Consider the following 22,811-nt stretch of genomic DNA (forward strand, 5'->3'; position numbering starts at 1 on the left):
GTCCTGAAACTCACTTTGTACACCGGGTTGGCGTTGACCTTAAGAGATTCGCCTGAGCCGGGTGCGGTGGCACATGCCTTTAATCCCAGCACTCGGGAGGCAGAGGCAGGCGGATCCCTGTAAGTTGGAGGCCAGCCTGGTCTACAAAGCGACTCTAGGACAGCCAAGGCTAACACAGAGAAACTCTGTCTCGAAAACAAACAAACAAACAAACAAACAAGAGAGATCTGCCTGTTTTTGCCTCCCAAGTGCTAGGAATACAAGCATGCACCACCACACCTCCAGACAAGGTTTCTTGGTGTGGCCCTGGCTGTCCTGGTACTTACTAAGTAAACCAGGCTGGAACCGAGAGGATCTGTCTTTCTTTGCCTCCTATGTGCTGGGATTAAAAGGGTTCGCTGCCATCTCTCGGGGAATACAACTTAACAGCTGTAGAATTTGATCATGACAATAGGGCCCCAGTATCTTACACTTTACTCGCGAAAGTACTGGCTGCGAGAACTCTATGGAAACGCACAGAACTCACTCAGAACGCCAACAGCAAGAACGAGTTGCATCAAGCTTGGCGTCTGGGTAGGTTTTGTCAAGGTTCTGCCCAATTGTGGCGTTATCTTTATCTTCCATGTCCTCACACAGAAACTCTGGGTCAAAGCCAGATCCTTCTAATGGTATTTTGCTTTGGTTGGTGATGTTAAGCAAGTCACTCATTGTGGGTTTTACTTTCTTCAATTCTAAAATTGAGAAACTGAATTAGATGACCTCCGTGATTAGTTCAGTCTTTGCCGAAGGACCTTTTCCCATCTTTTCTGCTTCACATAGAATACCAGGCAACGAATGTTTTTTTTGTTTCCTTCCGAATGTCTTTAACAGAAAGACAAAGGAAAACCAGTGAGTTTCTGTTTGACGAGTACATTTGTGCGGAATGCATTTTCTTTGGCCTTGGCATATTCTAGGGTTGATGTGGCAATCCCAGTACTACCAAGCCTTTCCGATGTCACAGTGTTAAGTACTGACAAAGTTAGCAGGCATTTGTAGTCAGCCTGGCTTTAGAAAGACCGATCCTTCCTTCATTTTTCACGTCCGCCTTTGGCAACAGCCAATGAATACAAAGCAATTCACGTCTACTAGAGAAAACTACAAATACCAGAAGCCAATACGACGGGGAGGCGCTTTGTAGTGTGTCTATTTCCCCCCCACCATCCCCCGCCCTTAAAAGCCGAACTTCATTTCCCAGGAGCCCTTTGATTGTTCGCTCCCTCGCGCCGGCGTTTTCCGCTCCCCCGCCCCGCCCCGCCCCCGTTTGCGAGCCTCGCGCCAACTTTGCGCGCGCACAGCACGTAAGCACGCGAGTGACGCATAATATGTGGGCCGCTCAGGAGCCGTGGTCGCGCTGTGTGTATGTGTGTGTGTGTGTGAGTGAAGGGAGAGAGTGAGTGCGGGACCAGAGGCGGTGTGTGTGTGAGAACCGTGGCCGCTGGAGGGGTCGGAGGAGAAGCGGCGGAGCCGCCCGCGAAGGTGAGCGATGTAAGGAAGGAGCCGGCTCTCTGGGAGGGCCACGAGGAGACGGAGCGCGCGGCCGGCTGGGCGGGAGAGTGGGCGCCGCGCTGGGGGAGGGGCGGCACCTGCTTAGGCTGCGGGCGGTGAGGGGGCTGGCGGGACCACCCGGGAGGCCGGGCCCGGTCCTGGCCAGACTTTCCTCTTTCTGAGTCCCGGCCCGGGGGCGGGGCCTCCAGGTTCTTCCTCCAGTCTTCTAAAGAAGCTTCCTTGGAGTAACTCTTCCGCCCGGGAGTGGGGAGGGGGCGGGGGTGCTGGGGTGCTGCTCTCCTCTACCTGAAGGAGGTGCTCTTAGAATCATCTCTCTGGTCCCCTCCCAGTCTCCGCTCCGCAGGGGGCCGAGGGCTCCCTTTTCCCGGGCCGCACGGCGGACCCCTTTTCCCGGACGGTGTCTCCGCCTCCAGCCTCAGTCACCTGGGCGGGCTTTTCCCTCGGTCGGCTGGGTGCCACCTCCCACTTGCACCCGCCCTGCTCTCGGACCGGGCGAGGGGGCGGAGCTCTCTGGGAACCCCTCCCACCTCTACGATGCAGGGGAGAGAGGTGCGCGGTTGCCCAGACGCCGAGTGTAACTTAAGGTCGCCTGCCAGGCTTCTTGAGCGCTTGTTCGGGGTGTGTGTGTGTGTGGGGGGGGTGGTGGTGGTGGCATTTAGTTGTTTTCTGTTGGGCTTTCAAGGGCGTTTGCCATACTTTGTCTTCTGTTCTTAGAAAGGTGTGGGTCTGTTTTCCTCTTACTGCAGTGATAGCTCTGTGGTTTTTCCATTTGTTGAGGCAATACTCTTGGAGTGTGTGTAGTGGTACTTTTTGGGTGACACACGGCTCCTTTTTATCCATCTCATGTTGCCTTTTTTCCCCCTTCCTATTGTAAGCTAATGTATAGCGTGGGAAGTTCACCTGAAGGCACCCCCTTTTCCTTTAAGGCTTTTATAAGGGTGCGTATATTTCTGCCGGATATCAAGATTTGTGGGGTTTTGTTTTGTTTTTTGAGACAGGGTTTCTCTGTGTAGCCATGGTTGCCCTAGAGCTCGCGCTGTAGACCACGCTGGCCTCGAACTCAGAGATCCGCCTTCCTTCACCTCCTGAGTGTTAGGATGAAAAGTGTGAGCCAACACTGTCCACCTTAAGATGTGTGTTTGTAGATACCAGTTATTCATTAATCATTTTTGAGTGGGGAATATATTTTTTGGTTGTTAAGGTAATTTGAGGAATTTGTACACATTATTAGAGCATAGTATTTTACTGTTATGGTGTCATTTATTTGTTAATTTAATAAAATATGATAAAACGAACTCTGTTAAGTTAAAGTAATTGGAGTTGGTTTTTTAAATTTATTTTTTACCATTGTGCTGTTTTGTAAAGGAGATTTTCATGGATAGTAATAAATTTACATATGATCGAATGTCATAGTGTTAAAGTTTTTGCTTGAAGCTGTAAATTCTGATTTCCCCCATTTCCTCTTTGGTGTTGGGGATTGACCCAGGACCTCTCTCTTGTTAGAAATTTTTTTTTCTCTCCCTTAAGGTCTTTGAAGACGTCTCTGTATAGCTATAGCCCAGGCTGGCCTCAGACTAGTGAGTGTGCCTCACTCAGCCTTTTCAATGCTGTGATACTGGTGTGCACTACAAGCTCTGATTGGCTTTTCTTCCTTTTTTTGCAGTGCTAGAAATTGAATTTAGGGCACTTGGGAAGCAGAGGCAAGTAGATAGATCTCTGTGAGTTCAAGACCAGCCTGGACTACAGAGCTAGTTCCAGGACAGCCAGGGCTACACAGAGAAACCCTGTTTCAAAAGACCAACCAATAACACCAGCACCAAGAAAAGACCAAAAACCAAACAAAAAACCTCAAAAAAGAACAACAACAACAAAAAAACCCACCCAAAATCCCAGTATATCTGAGAATCAGTTCAGTTCCAGTGTTTTGTTTTTACTCTTTCTTGTTTGGTGGTAATAGTTTTGGGGCTAGAGTCTAGGGTTGCTTGGTTCTGTTCTTTCTATAACCAAGCTACGTCTCGAGCCCCTCCAACTTTTTATTAAAACTTTTTAGTAGGAAAGTGAAAATAGTGTTTATCCTTCAGTTTCAACAGATAATTCTGTGTTTATTTTGCGGTGGTAGGCACATCCCCTCTAAATGCTTTGGCACACATTTAACATTTTTTATTTATATGTGCATTGTTATTTTGCCTGCATGTATGTCTGTGTGAGGGTGTGAGATCTTGGAATTTTAGAAAGTTGTGAGCGGCCATGTGGGTGCTGGGAATTGAACCTGGGTCCTCTGGAAGAGCAGTTAGTGCTTTCAACCCCTGAGCCATCTCTCCAGCCCCTTGGTACACTTTTTATTTTTGGGGAGGCATACATTCTTATGAACAAGGAGGTTCCATGTGTATAAATACATATCTTAAGCATATTTAAGAATTTATTTTCTTCAATAGAGATAGAGTTACCATTAGTTCCTCACAACTATCTAATATTTTTATTTAATAGAGAAATTGAAGGTTTTTTTGGGGGGAGGGGTAGATTTGATGCTTAGAGAAGTAATCAAGAATCTGCAGAGTTGGGATTTGAGTCCTTTTAAACTGTAAATGCCTTTCTGGCATGTGCCAATTAGGTGGTCTTGGGGACCTCTCTAATTCATTTCTTTATCTGTGAAAGTCACTTGGCAGGGTGGCTGTGAAATTTAATCAGGTAAGTAAATCACTTAGCTCAATGCCCTAGACTGGGTGTTCCTTCTTGGTGACCATTGTCATCATTAGATATCTCATAATTTTTGCATACTTAGAAAAACCGGTGGTAGCTTATGTCTTTAAGCTTTGGGAGGCAGAGGCAGGCAGCTCTTTTATGAGTTCAAGGTCAGTCTGGTGTATATAGAGAGTTCCAGACTTGCTAGGCCTACGGAGAATCCCCCTCCAAAACAAAGAAAGGGTGAGTTAAATGATACGTACTTACTGTATTATGCCAAAGTGGGGGCGTGGTGGAGCACACCTTTAGTCCCAGCACTCAGGGAGCCAGAGGCAGGTAGATTACTGTGAGTTCCAGGCCAGCCTGGTCTACAAAATGAGCTTAAGACAGCCAAGGCTACACAGAAAACCCTGTTTGAAAAAACAAAACAAAACAAAGATTATATTATGCCAAACAAAATGATTTTACCTTGTAAGTTTTATATTACTAAAGCCTTTCAATGATAGATAAGTTCACATTCGTGGTGTTTGTTTATTTATTTATCTATATCTAATAGACAAGATCTCACTACATAGCCCTGGCTGTGCTGGAACACACTATGTAGACCAGGCTGGCCTCAATCTTAGAACCATCGGCCTGTGTCCTGAGGGCTGAGATTAAAGCTGTGCGCTGCCACAAAGCGTTCATGCTTAAAAACATTTTTAACATTTATTTCTGTGTGGATGGCTGTGAGTATGCTTATGTGGAGGTCAGAGGAGAGCTAGGGAGAGTGTATTCTCCCCAGTGATACAGGTTAGGTTCCTGTTACCTGTGGGAAAGTCATTTCCCACAGTTACAATTATGTTCAGACACAGATCATTAGAAATTGTGAAAGTATCACAGGTGCATCATACTTAGACTAAGGGTCAATCTTAGGGCATGTAGAACATGCTAGGCAAGGCACTTAACTGCCAGTCAGAAGCTGGCTTTTGGCTGGAGAGTTGGCTTGGTGTTTAAAAGCACTTACTAGTCTTGCAGAGTAACTAGTTCAGTTCCCAGCACCCGTGGCAGTGCACAGCTGTCCAGCCTGCATTACTGTAACATCCCTCTCTGCCCTCTGCATATCATACGTACATTACAGGAAAACACACACACAAAATAAGATGTTTATTACATTCTAGTGTTTGTGAATGAGGGCACTTGTATTTGTGGCTTGCATTTAGAGATCAGAAGACAACTTTTAGGCATCAATTCTTTCTACCATGTGGGCGGGTCTCAAGAATCAAACTTAGGTCATCAGATTCAGCAGCAGGCACACTTACCCACTTAATTACCTAGCTTTAAATTCACCATATAGCCAAAAATAACCTTGAATTTTGCCCCCTTCTGTATATTTTTTCTAGTGCCTGTGTGTGTGTGTGTGTGTGTGTGTGTGTGTGTGTATGTATGTATGTGCGTGCGCGCGCGTGTATTTGTTTTCGTTGTGAACTTCTTTATAGTCTTGTCTCCCTTAGCCATCATGCCTGGCTTTTCTTATTTTTTATTTTTGGTTTTTCTAGACAGGGTTTCTCTGTGTTAGCATTGGCTGTCCTGGACTCGCTTTGTAGACCAGGCTGGCCTGGAACTCACAGCTATCTGCCTGCTTCTGCCTCCCAAGTGCTGGGATTAAAGGCGCGCGCCACGTCCTGGCTCATTTTTTTCCTCTTTACATTGTGTGTATGATGTGTGGAGGAACCTTGAATATATTAATGTATTAGGTATGCTGGTACACACTTACAGTTCCAGGACTCAGGAGGCTGAAGTTGAACAGTCATGAATGAGTTTAAGCCCAAGTTACATAGTGACACTCTTTCTCAAAGAAACAAAACAAAGCAAAACCCCAAAACAAAAATAAAAACCAACCAAAAAAAAAAAAAAAAAAAAAAAAAAAACCTACAGGATACATGGACCTGTTGTGACAGGCCTAAAGGAAGCCAGACTGGGAATATCCAAGGTTCAGGATCTACCTGGGGCACAAAGTGAGTTCAAGGACAACCTGGGCAACTAAACTAGACCCTGTCTCAAAGATACAGAAACAAAACAAAACAAAAAAACCCTCAAACCAAAATATACACTGGGGATGTAGCTCAGTCTTAGAGTGATTGCTTAACGTGTTTGAGACTTGCCCAGCAGTGGTGGCTCTCCCCTTTAATCTCAGCACTCTGGAGGCAGAGGCAGGCTCTGAGTTCAAGGCCAGCCTGGTCTACAAAGCAAGTCTAGGATGAAAACTCAAACCAAACAAAAACCAAAAACCCCCAAACACGTTTGAGATTCTAGAACTCCTGGTACCATAGAACAAAATGAACAAATCAAGGGCTAAGGATGTAATTGAGTTCTTAGTTAACATGAGCAAGGTCCTGGGTTCAAAAACAAAAGTACCAACTAAAAGAAAATAAGTGAAAGAAGCACATAACTGTAACACTGTGTGTTTTAGAAGGCTGTTTGCTTAAGGGCATTACTTCATGGTTCTTCTTTTAAAAAAAATCAAGACAGGGTTTCCCTGCATAGCCCTGTATCCCTGGCTGTCCTGGAATTTACTCTGTAGTCTAGGTTGGCCTCAGGCTCAGAGATTCCCCCTCCTTTGCCTCCCAAGTGCTGGAACTAAAGTTGTGTACCCCCACACCCAGCTTGTTATTTTTGAGATAGGGTCTCTCTCTCTAAGGTAGTAGTCCTGGCTGTCCTGGCAATTACAGAGATGCTCCTGCCTTTGCCTCCCAAGTCCTAGGATTAAAGGCATTGTGATATCATGTCTGTTTTTTTCTTAACTTTTAAACATACATTAAAAATATGGGAAAAAATGAGAAGGGCTGGGATGTTCTTAGGTCGTAGAGCACTTGTCTAGTGTGCTTGAGGCTCTGGGTTCAATCCGTAGCACTGCATAAACCTACTGTGATGGCTATATGTCTCTAATTCTAGATCTTGGGAGGTAGAGTCAGGAGGATAAAAAATCAAGGTCTTTCTTAGGTACAAAGTAAGTCTAAAACATAGGCAGAAAGTAAGCCTGGTATGGTGGCTACATAGTGAAATCTTGGTAAGCTGGAGCTACAATTGAGAGCCTGTCTCCCCATCTCCCAAGATTGTAAATTTACAACCCAGTGGGATTTAGTAGATTCACAATGGATTGCAGCCACCACCATTTTAGTTTCAAGCCTTATTATCGCCCTCCCCCTTTGAAGACATGGTGTCTAAGTGTGGCCCTCTGTATAGAAGGCTGGCCTCAGATTCTTAGCAAGTGAGCCTAGCTTTTCTTTAACTGCTCCCTCACACTCTTCTTCTTGTGAGAACTATGTAAAATATGTTTGTTTTGTTAATTTCTTACTGTTTTGGCTTGTTAGGTCAAGCCATGACTACAGTAGTGGTACATGTGGACTCCAAAGCTGAGCTCACCACCCTGCTGGAGCAGTGGGAAAAGGACCATGGCAGTGGGCAGGATATGGTACCTATCCTTACCAGGTAAGAATAATTTGTTTCTCCATGTGAAACATCTTTTTTTTCATATACACAAAAGTATATTTTAGAAATTAGGTGTGTTGGGACTAGTAAGATGCTGAACAGTTAAGAACAGTTGTTATTCGTGTAACTTGTTTTCCAGCAGCTACATTGAGCTGCTTGTAGCTGCCTATATCTACAGCTCTGACACCCTCTTCTCCACTCATGGGGACCTAACGTGTAACGTATGTGCGTGTGTACACATATACACACAAAAAAGGTGTTGGAGGAAAGTATTTTTTTTTTTTTTTTTGGTTTTTCGAGACAAGGTTTCTCTGTGTAGCCTTGGCTGTCCTGGACTCCCTTTGTAGACCAGGCTGTCCTTGAACTCATTGCGATCTGCCTGCCTCTGTCTCCCAAGTGCTGGGATTAAGGCGTGCGCCACCATGCCCGGCTTGTTGTCCCTTTTAAGGACAGTTATTCTCTGTGTAGCCTTGTCTGTCCTGGAACTGGATCTGTAGACTACACTGGCCTCGAACTCTGAGAGATCTGCTGTGCCCCCCACCCAACCCCCAAGTGCTGGGATTAAAGGTGTGTGCCACCTCTTCTCAGCTCAGTGCTTTTTTTGTCTTTAAAGTCAGGCATGATGTTGTACACTTTTAATCTCATTGCTGGGAAGATAGAAACAGGACAGTCTCTGAGGCTTGTTGGTTAGCTTACCTATCCTGTTTGGTGAGTTCCAGGCCAGTGAGAGACCCTGCCTCAAAGAAAAACCACATGGACTGCATTCCTGAGGAGTGACACTTAGATTGTCTTCTGGCCTCCATGTACCTGTACATACACAGGAACCAAAAAGAGTTCATGAATATAACGTAATTTGATATTACAACATGACTACTTTTTCAGAAGGATCCTGGCATAGTAATACTTTTTATGATTTTATTTATGTGAAATTCTGGAACAGATAAAATTAAATGTTCTGTAAAAACAAAAGAATGTTTTCTTGGGACCACAGTGGAGGCCTAGATGTTGGAATGACCATTATAGGCTAACAAAATAGAATATGGAGTGGCCCTGAAGCAGGAATGAACTTAGATTTTTTGAATACCATAGAGGACCATGTGTTTGTAGTTTAATAAAAGAGAGAGAGGAGTAAAAGAGGCATTCACAAAATTGGTAGATGCTAGGGACTGGAGAGATGGCTCAGAGGTTAAGAGGACTGAGTTCAAGTCCCAGTAACCATATGGTGGCTCACAACCATCACTAATGGAATCTGAGTCCCTCTTCAGGTGTGCATGAAGACAGAGCACTCATATACTTTAAAAAAAAAAAATTTTTTTTTTTAAAAATTGGTAGAAGTAAGCCAGGCGGTGGTGGCGCATGCCTTTAATCCCAGCACTTGGAGGCAGAGGCAGGTGGATTGCTGTGAGTTTGAGGCCAGCCTGGACTACAAAGCGAGTCCAGGACAGCCAAGGCTACACAGAAAAACCTGTCTTCAAAAACCAAAAACCAAAAACCAAAGGGGGAGAAAAAAAGAATAAAATTGAGAATGGAATTATTTTATGAGGTAATTATTTAGACTTTGTAATTCATCATGGAAATCATGTTTTCTAACTTGGTGTTTTGTGCATTGCCTATTGATTGATCTCTGTGGTACACTTTTTTGAATGTTATTTTTGCTTTTTTTTTTTTGGCTATGGTCTTGCTATATGGCTCTGACTGACCTGATGATGTTCACTAGGTTGCCCAGGTTGCCTATGAGTGTAAAGCAGGCCCCCTGCCACAGCCATCTGAATGTTGGGAGTAGAGGCATATGCTGCTGTGCCTGGTATTTTTTGTATGCATTTTTAGAAGTTGACTCTCTTCTTTCTGTGCTAGGATGTCTGAATTAATTGAAAAAGAAACTGAAGAATATCGGAAAGGAGATCCAGACCCATTTGATGATCGGCATCCTGGTAAGATGTACTCTTAACATCTGTGACTTTTTTATTTTCTATTTCTTTTGAAAGAAGGTCTTGCTATGTTGCTTACACAGGTCTCCAACTCTGGTTTCTCCCTTGATAGATAGCCTCCTGAGTAGCTGGGGTACAGGTGTGTTCCACTGTGCCCAAATGTTGTTCTTTCTTACAAAAGAAAAGTGTTGGGCCTTGCAGATGGCTTGGTGGGTAAAAGTGCCTGCTGCAAGCTTGACAGCTTGAATTCTGGGTTTGGTCTCTGGTGGAAGGAGAGAACTGCTTCTCAGAATTGTCACCTGATTTCCACACATGTGCCTGAGTACTATGGCATGTTCATATACACATTTGGTACATTACATGTGCCTCCAACACATAATAATAAAAAACCATTAAAAAGAAAATTGCTGACAGTACTTTTCAATTTAAACTTTATTTATTTATTTTACATATGAGTACTCTATCTGCATGTATACCTGCAGGGCATTAGAGGGCATCAGGTGGTTGTGAGCCACCGTGTGGTTACTGGGAATAGAACTCAGGACCTCTGATAGAGCGGACAGTGCTCTTAACTGATGAACCATCTCTCTAGCTTTGTATTTTTCAATTTATATAACATCCTCTATGGTAAATTTTAAGTTCTCAAATTTTGCTGGGCATGATAGCATATCTTTAATCCTAGCACTCGGAAGGCAGTGGCAGTGGATCTTTGAGTTCGAGGTCAGACTGACTTACATAGTGAGTTCCAGGCTAGCTAAGGGCCAGGATTACATAGTGAGACACTCAAAAACAACAACAAACACAAAAACTTACATTTGTTATGCTGTTTCTTTTTTTTTTTTTTTTTGGTTTTTTTTTTTTTTTTTTTTTTTTTTTGGTTTTTTTCGAGACAGGGTTTCTCTGTGTAGCCTTGGCCATCCTGGACTCACTTTGTAGACCAGGCTGGCCTCGAACTCACATGTTATGCTGTTTCTTAAGGTGAGAAACAAAAAAGAAAAATAAAATTTCAGTAAAATTGAGTATTTGTGATGGTTATAGATCAAATAGAACATAAGGAATTAAATTATGTATACCTTAAAGAACAACTTGGATCTCTTTTTTCTGACCTTTCAAAGAGGGTTTTCTCTGTGTAGCCTTGGCTGTCCTAGAACTCTGCATACCAAGTGGGTCTTAAACTGAAACTTCCTTGCTCCTGCCTCCTGAGTGCTGGGATTAAAGGCAGCCATGACCTGTATTATCTCATTGCTGTTATTCATTCTCTCTCTCTCTCTCCCGCTCTCTTCCACCTGGCCTTGTTAATGCTCTTTATCTGTGAGTGTGGGGATGTGCATGCTATGGGGGCGTATGTGCTAAGAGGCACATGTCGAGCTTACCTGATCACTTTCAGGATTAAATGTTGGTGAATGTAAAGATGTGTGCCGCCATGTCTAGCCCTAAAAATGTTTCTTACTGGCCAGGCGTGGTGGCGCATGCCTTTAATCCCAGCACTCAGGAGGCAGAGGCAGGCGGATCGCTGTGAGTTTGAGGTCAGCCTGGTCTACAAAGCAAATCCAGGACAGCCAAGCTACACAGAGAAACCCTGTCTCAACCCAGCCCCCCACCCCCCAAAAAAAAGTTTCTTACTGAATTTACTCACAAGAACCTTGTCTTCATGTTTGTTTTTGCTGACAGTTCATTAGCCATCCTTACAAGACCTGTTGCTGCTCTGCAGAGCTGACTTGTGAGGGGCTGGCTGACCTGTTTCTGTGCCTCCTTGTTCTTTTGGTAGGTCGAGCTGATCCAGAATGTATGCTGGGCCATTTGCTGAGAATACTCTTCAAGAATGACGACTTCATGAATGCAGTAGGCTTGCCTTTTCTTTTCTCCAGAAATTATCAGACAATAATCATACATAGATTTGTTTATTTAAGCGTTTTCTGCCATCTAAAACTTTGTTAAAGTCAAGAGTAGAATGGGTAGATTTTTTTTAAACATTTGACTGATTGAAAAAGTAATGGAGCCTCTTTCTCAACAGAGATGTGGTTGTGGGGCTGGAGAGCTGGCTCAGAGGCTAAGGGCACTCACTGACTGCTCTTGCAGAGGTCCTGTGTTCAATTCCCAACAACCACGTGGTGGCTCACAACCAACTATAATGCGATCTGGTGCCCTCTTCTGGCCTGCAGGGGTACAAGCAGGCAGAACATTGTATACATAATAAATAAATAAATAAATCTTTAAAAAAGTAGTTTTCAAAAAAAAAATGTGGTTGTGATAAAGCAATCTGCTTTGTTGTGTGCTTTGTCTAGTGTGGGGCATTGGTGCTCGCTCTTCGCAGGCCTGTGCTAATAAGAGAACGTTATGGTCTCTTGGATTCCTGAATGGAAAAGTAAGAGTGGTAGCCAGTGTATGACAGCACTGAAACTGCTGTGTGCTGTGATATGTGAATGCCTAGGAAGGTCCTTTTTGTCTCTGTCAAAGAGTAAATAAGTATGTATTCATGCTATGTACATATTTCTCTCATACTTCCTGAAAATGGCAGGAGCTCAAGAAATTATGGATATTAGGAGTTAGAGGTAGAAAGTGATGAGAGCCAGTGTGATGAGTCATGTCTGTAAGCAATCCTAGCACTCGGCTGCGGAAGGAGAAAAAGTCAGTGTGAGGTCAGATAGAGCTACATAAGACCCTCTTTCTCCTCACCCCCCCAAAAAAGCCATAGAATATATTAAGGATTTATTAAACTTCCTTAATTTGATTGAATTGAATTCCAAACAAATAGGACTTCTTTATGCCTTTCTTGAAAGTTATATTTATTAGCTGGGCAGTGGTGGCCCATGCCTTTAATCCCAGTGAGGCAGAGGCAGGTGAATCTCTGAGTGTGAGGCCACCGTGTTTTACAGAGTGAGTTCCAGGATAGCCAGAGCTGTTACAAAGAGAAACCTGGTCTTGAAAAATAAAAAATAAATACATAAATAAAATATATAATTATTATTATTACTTTTTTTGTTTGCTTATTTGAGACAGTGTTTCTCTGTGTAGCCTTGGCTGTCCTGGAACTCTGTAGACCAGGCTGGCCTCGAACTCACAGTGATCCACATGTCTTACAAGTGCTGGGATTAAAGGCATGTTCCATCGGGCCTGGCTAAAAATTGTAATTATTAACACATAGTGTTTATACAGATTGATGAGATTCATTTTAATATTTCTATATGTATGAAGTATACATTGGTCGTGGGACTCCACACTTTTTTTAGTCTCATTCCTGTCCCTTTGTTTTTCTTTCTTCCCTCTTTTTACAGCTGGTGAATGCATATGTGATGACAAGTAGAGAGCCCCCTTTAAACACTGCAGCTTGCAGACTGCTGCTGGACATCATGCCAGGGCTAGAAACTGCAGTTGTCTTTCAAGAAAAGGTACTCGGTAGAAAAAAGTCATTTTTTAAAATTGAGTGGATTGAATTATTAAGATATATGTTACTACAGTAGTTAATTTTTTCTTAATTAAGTAGCAGAGTTGCTATGGTGGACAAACAAGTTACTGGAGCATTGGTATAGAGCTGCAGTCTCAGCGTGGGCACGGTTAAGGAGTTCAAGGTCATTCTTTGCTAATTTGGAGTTCAAGGCCACCTTGTCTACATAAAACAACAACAGAAGCAAAACAATAACACAACTACCTGCTATTTGGGTGAAATAGTATTTTTTAGACTCTCTCTCTCCTCTTTTTATTTTTTGGTTTTCAAGACAGAGTTTCTTTGTGTAGCCCTGGCTGTTCCTCTATAGACCAAGCTGGCCTCAAACTTAGAGACCCATGCCTCTGCCTCCCAAGTACTGTGACTAAAGGCGTGGGCCACCACGCCCAGCTTCAGTAAGCTCTCTTCATGCCTGAAGCATTTCTAGCCCACCACTGAAATACTCAGTAAGACAGAAACCTTAGTTTATAATTTTAGTTATGAAAATAGGCCCTTTCTGAATTATATGTTTCTTGACCTTTACTATATAGGAAGGAATTGTTGAAAATCTTTTTAAATGGGCCCGAGAGGCTGACCAACCACTGAGGACATACTCTACAGGACTACTGGGAGGTGCTATGGAAAATCAAGATATTGCCGCCAACTACAGAGACGAAAATTCACAGCTGGTAAGGACCATCTTAGGAGGAGTTGTTGCACATTTGCTGCCTGAATCTGAAAAGTTATATCTTATCAAAAACCTATACTACACTTGGCTCAGTGGCTCACGAGCGCCTGTAATCCCAGCACTCAGGGAGGCAGAGGCAGGTGGATCACTGTGAGTTGGAGGCCAGCCTGGTCTACAAAATGAGTCCAGGACAGCCAGGGCTACACAGAGAGACCCTGACTTGGAAAACAAATAACAACAACAACAACCCAACCCAACCCAACCAACCAACCAACCAAAACCCCTCAAAATAGTTCTATCAGCACTTAGAGATTTTTTTCCATAGTAAAAGAGTTTTGATTTTTTTTTTTTTTATACTTAAACTACCTGTTTTTTTTTTTTTTTTTAATTCTTGTCAAGGTTCTTGACATAAACCATTGTCTATGTCCTGTTCTCATTTCTCATTCTGCCCCCCCCCTTTTTTTTTGTTTTTTTTTTTTGAGACAGGGTTTCTCTTTGTAGCCTTGACTGGTCTGGACTTGCTTTGTAGACCAGGCTGGCCTTGAACTCACAGTGATCCACCTGCCTCTGTCTCCCAAGTGCTGAGATTAAAGGGGTGCACCATCAACACCTGGTATGTTTTGAAGATTTAAAAACATAGCAAGTGAATGCAATGAGTAGTTGAATCTGCACTACTTGAATGGGTTATTATATTTGTTTTGTCTTTTTTCTTTTTTAAAATTTATTTATTTATTATGTTTATAGTGCTCTGCCTGCATGTACACTTGCAGGCCAGAAGAGGGCATCAGATCTCATTATAGATGGTTGTGAGCCACCATATGGTTGCTGGGAATTCAACTCAGGACCTCTGGAAGAACAGTCAGTGCTCTTAACCTCTGAGCCATCTCTCCAGCCCTTATTTTGTCTTTTGAGACAGGGTTTCTCTGTGTAGTAGCCCTGGCTGTTGAATGGATTATTAACACGTTGCTAGGCTCTATTATTAATTTTCTCATCTACCCTTCATTTACGTACTATTCTAAAATTTAATTTTAAAAGAAATGCAATTTGGAATTGGACAGTTGACTCAGTGGTTTAAGAGCACTGTCTGCTCTTCCAGGGGTCGTGAGTTTAATTCACAGAAACCATGTCTATAGGTGGCTCACAACCATCTATACTGGGATCTGATGCCCTCTTCTGGCATGCAGGTGCACATGAGGATAGAACACTCATATATGTAAAATAAATAAATCTTTAAAAATCTGAGTGTTGCCGGGCGTGGTGGCACACGCCTTTAATCCCAGCACTCGGGAGGCAGAGGCAGGCGGATCGCTGTGAGTTCGAGGCCAGCCTGGTCTACAAAGTGAGTCCAAGATGGCCAAGGCTACACAGAGAAACCCTGTCTCGAAAAACCCAACAACAACAACAACAAAAAATCTGAGTATTAAAACTAGAAATACAATTGATATTGAATTCTAGATTCAAACCCCTTCTTTTTTGTTTTTAATGAGACAGGGTTTCACTGTGCAGCTCTGGTTGTCCTGGAACTAGATCTGTATGTAGACAAGGCTGGCTCACTGCTGGGATTAAAGGAGTCCACCACTACTGGCTGGCTCTATTTTTTTTTGTTTTTTGCTTTTTTGTTTTTTTTTTTGAAACACCTTTTTATTTTATTTTTAAAAGATTTTATTTATTTTATGGAGACAAGTGTTTTATCTGCATGTACATTGCATGCCAGAAGAGGGTATTAGGGGGTATAGATGGTTGTGAGCCACCATGTGGTTGCTGGCAATTGAACTCAGGACCTCTGGAAGAGCAGACATTGCTCCTAACCACTGAGCCATCTCTCCAGCCCTTGAAACACCCTTTTAATGTAGTAGTGTATTAGCACTCTATTGCTTTACTATTTCTTTTTGTTTGTGAAAAAAATTTTTTTAAAAAAGACCTTCTCTTTCTGGGTAACCAATGTTGCCTTGAACTCCCTATGTGTAGCTCAGGCTAGCTTCATATTTGCATTAGTTTTTCTGCTTCAGTTTCCCAAGTGGAAGTTACAGGCATATAGCTGTATTCAACTGAACAAGTACTACTTTTTAGTATTGGCTCTAAAAGCATGTACTTAAAAGGTTTCCAAGGGGGCTGGAGAGATGGCTCAGAGGTTAAGAGCACTGTCTGTTCTTCCAAAGGTCCTGAGTTCAATTCCCAGCAACCACATGGTGGCTCACAACCATCTATAATGAGATCTGGTGCCCTCTTCTGGTGGGCAGACACACATGCAGGCAGAATACTGTACAAATAGTAAATAAATAGATCTTAAAAAGTTTCAAAAGGTGGCACATGCCTTTAATCCCAGTACTTGGGAGCAGAGGCAGGAGGATCTCTGTGAGTTTGAGGCCAGCCTGGTCTACAAAGTGAGTCTAGGACAGCCAAGGCTACACAGAGAAACCCTGTCTAAAAACACCAAAAAAAAGAAATGGTTTCAGAAAGGATCCTCTAACCTAGATTATGTAGGTGGTATGCCGTTCATTGTGTAGTTAGTAAATTTCTTATACCTTCAGTCTTGATTTTCAAAGGCAATTAAACAAAAGGGTTATAGCTAAATCTAGCTTCTGCCTTTTAAAGTGTGATGGGTAGTCTAGTCTACCTTGGTGTGTTTTATATGTAAATCTTCTGGTTTGGGTTTTCTGGAAAAAAATAGATATAATTTAAAGTAGACTTTTTTTTTTTTTTTTTAAAGACAGGGTCTCTCTGTGTAGCCTTGGCTGTCCTGGACTCACTTTGTAGACCAGGCTGGCCTCGAACTCATAGCGATCTGCCTGCCTCTGCCTCCCGAGTGCTGGGATTAAAGGCGTGCACCACTGTGCCTGGCTTACACTAGATTTTTAGTCATAGCTTATTTCATCAAATTATAGGAATCAAATCAACACTTACCAAATCTTTATTGTTTCCAAGCATTGGGCTAACTGCATGAGTATTTCGTTCTCTTTAATAGGAAGTAATGCATAATAAATGGTTTGTGGTGGCATGGGCCTATAATCCTTAGCATTTGAGAGATTCTAATCTCAAAACAAACCATAAGACAACTTATGTAATAAGAATCATGTGAATTCAAATTCAGAATAAATAACTCCTCCTTCTCAAATGACTGCTGTCAGGTAGCAATCGTGCTTCGCAGACTGAGGGAGCTACAGCTCCAGGAAGTGGCTTCTCGGCAGGACAGTAAGCGCCCTAGTCCACGGAAGCTCTCTTCAGAACCACTGTTGCCTCTGGATGAGGAGGCTGTGGATATGGACTATGGTGACATGGCAGTAGATGTTGTGGATGGAGAGCAAGATGCTTCTAGAGATATGGAGATCTCCTTTCGTCTTGACTCAAGTCACAAGACCAGTAGTAGAGTGAACTCAGCAACTAAGCCTGAGGAAGGAGCACTGAAGAAGAACAGGCCAGCCAAGCACGGTGACAGAGAGAACTTCAGGAAGGCCAAGCAGAAGCTGGGCTTCTCATCTTCTGACCCTGATCGGGTGTCCGTGGAGCTGTCTAATAGTAGCTGGTCAGAAATGTCCCCGTGGGTGATTGGCACCAATTATACCCTCTATCCTATGACTCCTGCTATTGAGCAACGACTTATTCTCCAGTATTTGACCCCTCTAGGAGAGTATCAGGAGGTAAGCTGTTGGGATAGGGTGCTGCTCATCTCTGGGACTCTTAGGTTTACTTCTAGGGATTTTTATGTTGTATCTGACCCCATGACACAGTCTTAATTCCAATCCAGAAAGGTCTTCATCTCAATACGGTTTTATGCAGGTCACTCCTCGTAAAGGTTCTTTTGATGAAAATGTATTCATAGAAACATGACATGTGAACATGTGAACATATTTATGTGGGGGTGTTTCATTTCTTTAATGTTATTCCTTCATGAAATACAGAGAATGTGAAAAAGCCAAAATTTAAGACTTATTTTTGGTCCTCATTTCAGTTACTTCCCATATTCATGCAACTTGGATCCCGAGAGTTGATGATGTTTTATATTGATCTGAAACAGACTAATGATGTCCTGCTTACTTTTGAGGCACTCAAGGTAAAGTTCTCAAAAACTGAGTATTTTATGAGTACTGATGCTTATGAGACTCATGTTCAGCGAGCTTAGTACAGTAGTGTCAGCTGGCTAGCTGTGATTTTTCCGCACTTGAAAATATAGTGCCCCTGAAGAACTGACATTTCCTTTATGTATTTTTGAGACAGGGTTTCTCAGTCTGTGGCAAGGTTAGCATGGACCTCATTGTATCTAGATGAGTTTGGCCTCCAGCTTACAGCAGCCTTCTTGCCTCATTGCTGCTGCGATTATGTTTGTGAGCTACTGCATGCCTGGTTTTAAATTCTAAAATTGTTAGGTGAACCCACGTGTCGCCAGTGTCTGCTGTATCAAACAGTATCTCCTTTAGTCCCTATGCACTTCAGGTTTGGGTGAGGTCAGGCAGAATTAGACTAGTATGTGTGGTGGTTGTGTGCGTGTGTCTGGGTCTTGTCTGTCTGTCAGTCTGTCTATCTGTTTGCACTCAGTGGTTATAACTTGAACAGTAAAATGGCACTAGAGGTCAGAGCTGTGTCCAGTGGCCCGGAAATACTGCATTCAGTTATAACATTGATTTTGAACAAGATGAAGTTGGAGAGTGGCCTTGAATGTTTGCTTGATCTCTTTGAAATTACAACGGGTATTGTCATTCATCTGTTTCTATACAACATTATATAAGGGATAAAAAGATAAAATATGTATGAGTAGAGAAACACCCCCCCCGCCCCTCCCCCAAAAAAGATCTTCCTTAAAAACAAAATTGAAGCTGGAGAGATGGCTCAGCAGTTAAAAATACCAAGTTTGGCCAGGCAGTGTGTGTGCAAGTGTGTGTCTTTAATCCCAGTACTTCAGAGGTAGAGGCAGGCAAATCTCTGTGAATTTGAGGCCAGCTTGGTCCCCAGAATGAGTTCTAGGATAGCTAGGGCTACACAGAAAACCCTGTCTTGGAAAACCAAAAAGAAAATGCAAAAACCCCAAACCAAGTTTGGTTTCCAGCCCTCACATTTGGCAGCTTGTAATTGCTTGTATCTTCAGCTCCAGGATATAGGATACTCTCCTTGGGCACCCACATAATACCTCGGACAGTATTCATTCTGCCTCCCCCCCCCCCCCCTTCTGTTTGTTTGTTTTTTGAGACAAGTTTTCTCTGTGTAGCCTTGGCTGTCATGGAACTCACTCTGTAGACCGGGCTGGTCTCGAACTCACAGAGATCCGCTTGCCTCTGACTCCCAAGTGCTGGGATTAAAGGCGTGTGCCACCACTGCTTGGCCTGTTGTGCACATGCACACAAATCTGGGTGTGACCTGGGTAGTGGTGGCATATGCCTTTAAGACCAACAACTTGGGGAGGCAGAGGCAGGCAGATCTCCGGGTTTGAGGCCAGCCTGGCCTTTAAATAGAGTTCAAGGACAGCCTAGGCTACACAGAGAAACCCTGTCGTGGGGGAAAAATGTCTATATATCTATTTTTTTATCTGTCTGTCTATATCTGGGTGTCCTTTTGTTCAAAAGGAAGATTCAAATTCTGTAAGAGAAGGGACAGATATTGAATCTAATAGAAAATAGGTTAAAAGAAAATTGAGTCTGAGTATGCTGGTGCACACTATTAATATCAGCACTCAGGAGGCAGAGGCAGGAAAATCTCCGAGTTAGAGGCCAGCCTGGTCTACACAGCAAGTTCCAGGACAGAACTATCAAAAAAGAGAGAAAACAGACAGGATCTATTCACAGGGTGAGGTGAGGTGGGTTTGGAGGTGGTGAGGACCAGAATATAATTTGGTTTCGTAATAAACATTAAGCCTGGTTATTCACCTAGGTGATGGTGAATTGTCATGGTGGTATGGTAATGACATGAGAAAACCATTCATGTGGCCTAAGTTAATGGGACTGGATACTTAGTTTAGGTTCTTCTTGAGAGAATTGGGTGGAGGAATGGTAGACATATATGACACCCCCCCCCCCCCAAAAAAAAAGGAAAAATGAAGGGATTTGAGTTTTATGTTAAGGCTTAGTCCAGTTCTAGGCCTTGAACTTCTTAAGAGGGTGTATCCCTGCCTGTTAGTGGTGCTGTTGACCTTATCTCTTCAAGTATGTAACTGCAAATCTGAACTGTCTGTTCTGGAAGCAGGAGGGGGAGCTCAGTTCTCCTGAGGCCCCTGGGTCAGAAATAGGAAGAATCCTCCTTCTTGTATGTACTCTCTGTCCTTAAAATTGTACAGATCAGCTGGGTGGTGGCGCACGCCTTTAATCCCAACACTCCGGAGGCAGAGGCAGGTGGATCGCTGTGAGTTCGAGGCCAGCCTGGTCTACAAAGCAAGTCCAGGACAGCCAAGGCTACACAGAGAAACCCTGTCTTGAAAAACAAAAACAAAAACAAAGAAAGAAAAAAAAAAAGTACAGATTATTTCACCCTGAGAGGCTAGTAAAAATGAGAAGATTTAGTTTTTAAAAATGCATTTCGGCGTTTTTCTTTTTTTCTAGAGTAGCCTTGACTGTAGTGCATTCACTTTGTAGACCAGGCTGGCCTGGAACTCAGTGTTCCGCCTGCTGGTGCCTCCCGGAGTGCTGGGATTAAAGGCATGCGCCACCACCACTGCCCTGCCTAAAAATGCATTCTGATACATCAGGATTCTACCATATTTGATACTTTGTTTAAGGTGGTTCTTTGGGAGGCTGTAATACAGCACTTGGGAGGTAGAGGCCAGTGTGGGACACAATGAAATCTTGTCCCATCAAGCTTTTGTTGTTGTTGTTTTTTAATTGTTCAGGGCTATATTGAAAATAAATATAAAAGAAAATGTTTTGGACTTCATAAAGTCCAAACTTAGATTAGAACACTGAGCTGATTATGTATGAAAAATTAAATTGGGAAGGTTAGCAAAAGTCACGTACTAAGCCAGGCAGGGTGGTGCACACTTGCAATCCCAGCACTCAGGGAGGCAGAGGCAGGTGGATCTCTGAGTTTGTGGCCAGCCTGGTCTACAAAGTGAGTCCAGGACAGCCAAGGCTACACAGAGAAACCCCGTCTCAACCCTTCCACCCTAAAAAAAAAAACCCAACCAAAAAACAAATAAAATGTACTAATAAAATGAATGTAAAATTGTGCCATTGCTCACAGCCCAGTTTATTAACCTTTGTGTTTGTGGGTACTGAGAATTAACATAGGCCTTCTGAATGCTATACAAGCACTCTACTAAGAATCTGTGTCGTTCAGCCTTTTTAACTTTGTATTCAATTTTGAGACTGGGCCATACTAGTTTCCTGGCTGGCCTTGAAGCTGAGGATCTCCTGTCTTAGCTTACTGAGTTGCTGAGGTTGGGCATGCCATGCTGCACATAGCTCACTGTTCTTTGTTTGATTTTCTTTTTCCTCCTTTAATAGAAGGAGGGCTTATTTTTTGTTTGTTTGTTTGTTTTTCGAGGCAGGGTTTCTCTGTATTAGCCTTGGCTATCCTGGAACTCGCTCTGTAGACCAGGCTGGCCTCAAACTCAGGGAGATCCCCCTGCCTCTGCTGGGATTGGGAGGTCTTATTTTGGCTTACAGTTTGAAGGGATAAAATATAGTCCATCACATAGGGAAGGCAAGGCATGCCAGTGTGTAGCTCCACAGTAGCAGGAATATAATAGCTGCGGCTTTTCATCTCCTTACATCTTGGGAAGCGAGGAAGTAGAAACTTTTTTTTTTAAAGAAAAATAAAACAGGCTTATTAGTTACAAGGGTGGGCAGTAATAATACTACAGGTCGCTCAGTTCTTGTTTTTAACCTGCATAAAAACCTACAGTGTGCCGGGTGATGCTGGGTGCATGCCTTTAATCCTAGCACTCAGGGAGGCAAAGGCAGGTAAATTTCTCTGAGTTCTAGGCTACCCTGGTCTACAAAGTGAGTTCAGGACAGCCAAGGCTACACAGAGAAACCCTGTCTCGAAAAACCAAAAACAAAAACCCCCCCCCCCCCCCCCCCAAATTTCAGTGTGCTGAAGCTGTAGCTCACTGGTGTAGCTCATGCTTAGCAAAGCCCAAGGTTCTGTTCCTGCCCCTCCTCCCAACCCTAACGGATCTTCAAGAGATCAACACCTTTTGTGTTAGGAAGGAAACGAGGGTGTTAGAGTTTTAAACCTTTCTTTTACTTCTGTTCCTTTTTTCTTTCTCCTATCTCTTCCCTTTCTTCCCCTTTTCCTCTATTCTAGCTTTTCTTTTGTGAGAGGCTGATTCTTTAATTACATGGTTCTTTATAGCAGTTTAATATTATGCTAAGAGATTTGTGATTTTTTTTTTTTATTATCCCTCTGTAACACGTGTCCTTACTGTTTAGCACCTAGCATCTCTCCTGCTTCATAACAAATTTGCTACAGAATTTGTTGCACATGGTGGAGTACAGAAGTTACTGGAAATTCCTCGTCCTTCTATGGCTGCAACTGGTGTGTCCATGTGCTTGTATTACCTGTCCTACAACCAGGATGCTATGGAAAGAGTAAGTCTACTCCATTCAGGTGACGAGAGTGGGATTTGATGGAGACCATCTCTTTAAAGCACCACATTCACAGATGAATGTTTGGATAAGAATAAATTCATAGCTGAAAAGATGAAATTCTTATGCAAAATATGAGGAATGTGAAAGGGGCTAGTAAGACGGCTCAGAGGTTAAGAGCACTGGCTCCTTTTCCAGAGGTCCTGAGTTCAATTCTCAGCACCCGCATGGTGGCTCACAACTCTCTGTAATGAGATCTGGTCTTCTGGCCTACAGGCACACACGCAGGCAGAACACCCTATACATAATAAATAAATCTTTAAAAAGAAAAGAAAAAAAAATTTCCGTAACTTCTGAGCCACTTCATACTTGTTAAGCAAGATGTTAATGCTTTATGCACTGAGTTATTTAGAAGCATTAAATGATGTATTTTTTGCCTCTCTGGAAGTATAGGCTGTGCTTAATTAAATGTAGGTAGTTTTCAGGTTTGCAATAGAACTGACTTTAGAATAATCACTGTGTTCTGTAAACATTTCTATCTACATGGGTAAATTTTCATCATT

At 42.9% G+C, this 22,811-nt stretch overlaps 1 protein-coding gene across 1 annotated transcript in view; it reads left to right on the forward strand.

Annotated features, from left to right (window-relative positions):
- The first annotated feature begins 1,396 nt into the window (after window positions 1-1,396).
- Dcaf1 (DDB1 and CUL4 associated factor 1) overlaps window positions 1,397-22,811 on the forward strand; it is a 58,591-nt gene continuing 37,176 nt past the window's right edge. Inside the window, exons 1-9 of the mRNA XM_051140688.1 lie at window positions 1,397-1,515; window positions 7,581-7,698; window positions 9,553-9,629; window positions 11,395-11,468; window positions 12,902-13,015; window positions 13,602-13,739; window positions 16,867-17,376; window positions 17,688-17,789; window positions 22,093-22,251. Coding sequence (XP_050996645.1) covers window positions 7,589-7,698; window positions 9,553-9,629; window positions 11,395-11,468; window positions 12,902-13,015; window positions 13,602-13,739; window positions 16,867-17,376; window positions 17,688-17,789; window positions 22,093-22,251 — 1,284 coding nt within the window. The 5' untranslated portion in view covers window positions 1,397-1,515; window positions 7,581-7,588. The remainder of the gene's footprint in view (window positions 1,516-7,580; window positions 7,699-9,552; window positions 9,630-11,394; window positions 11,469-12,901; window positions 13,016-13,601; window positions 13,740-16,866; window positions 17,377-17,687; window positions 17,790-22,092; window positions 22,252-22,811) is intronic.

The sequence above is a fragment of the Acomys russatus genome, chromosome 32, assembly GCF_903995435.1.
Source record: "Acomys russatus chromosome 32, mAcoRus1.1, whole genome shotgun sequence".
Classification (NCBI taxonomy): Eukaryota; Metazoa; Chordata; class Mammalia; order Rodentia; family Muridae; genus Acomys; species Acomys russatus.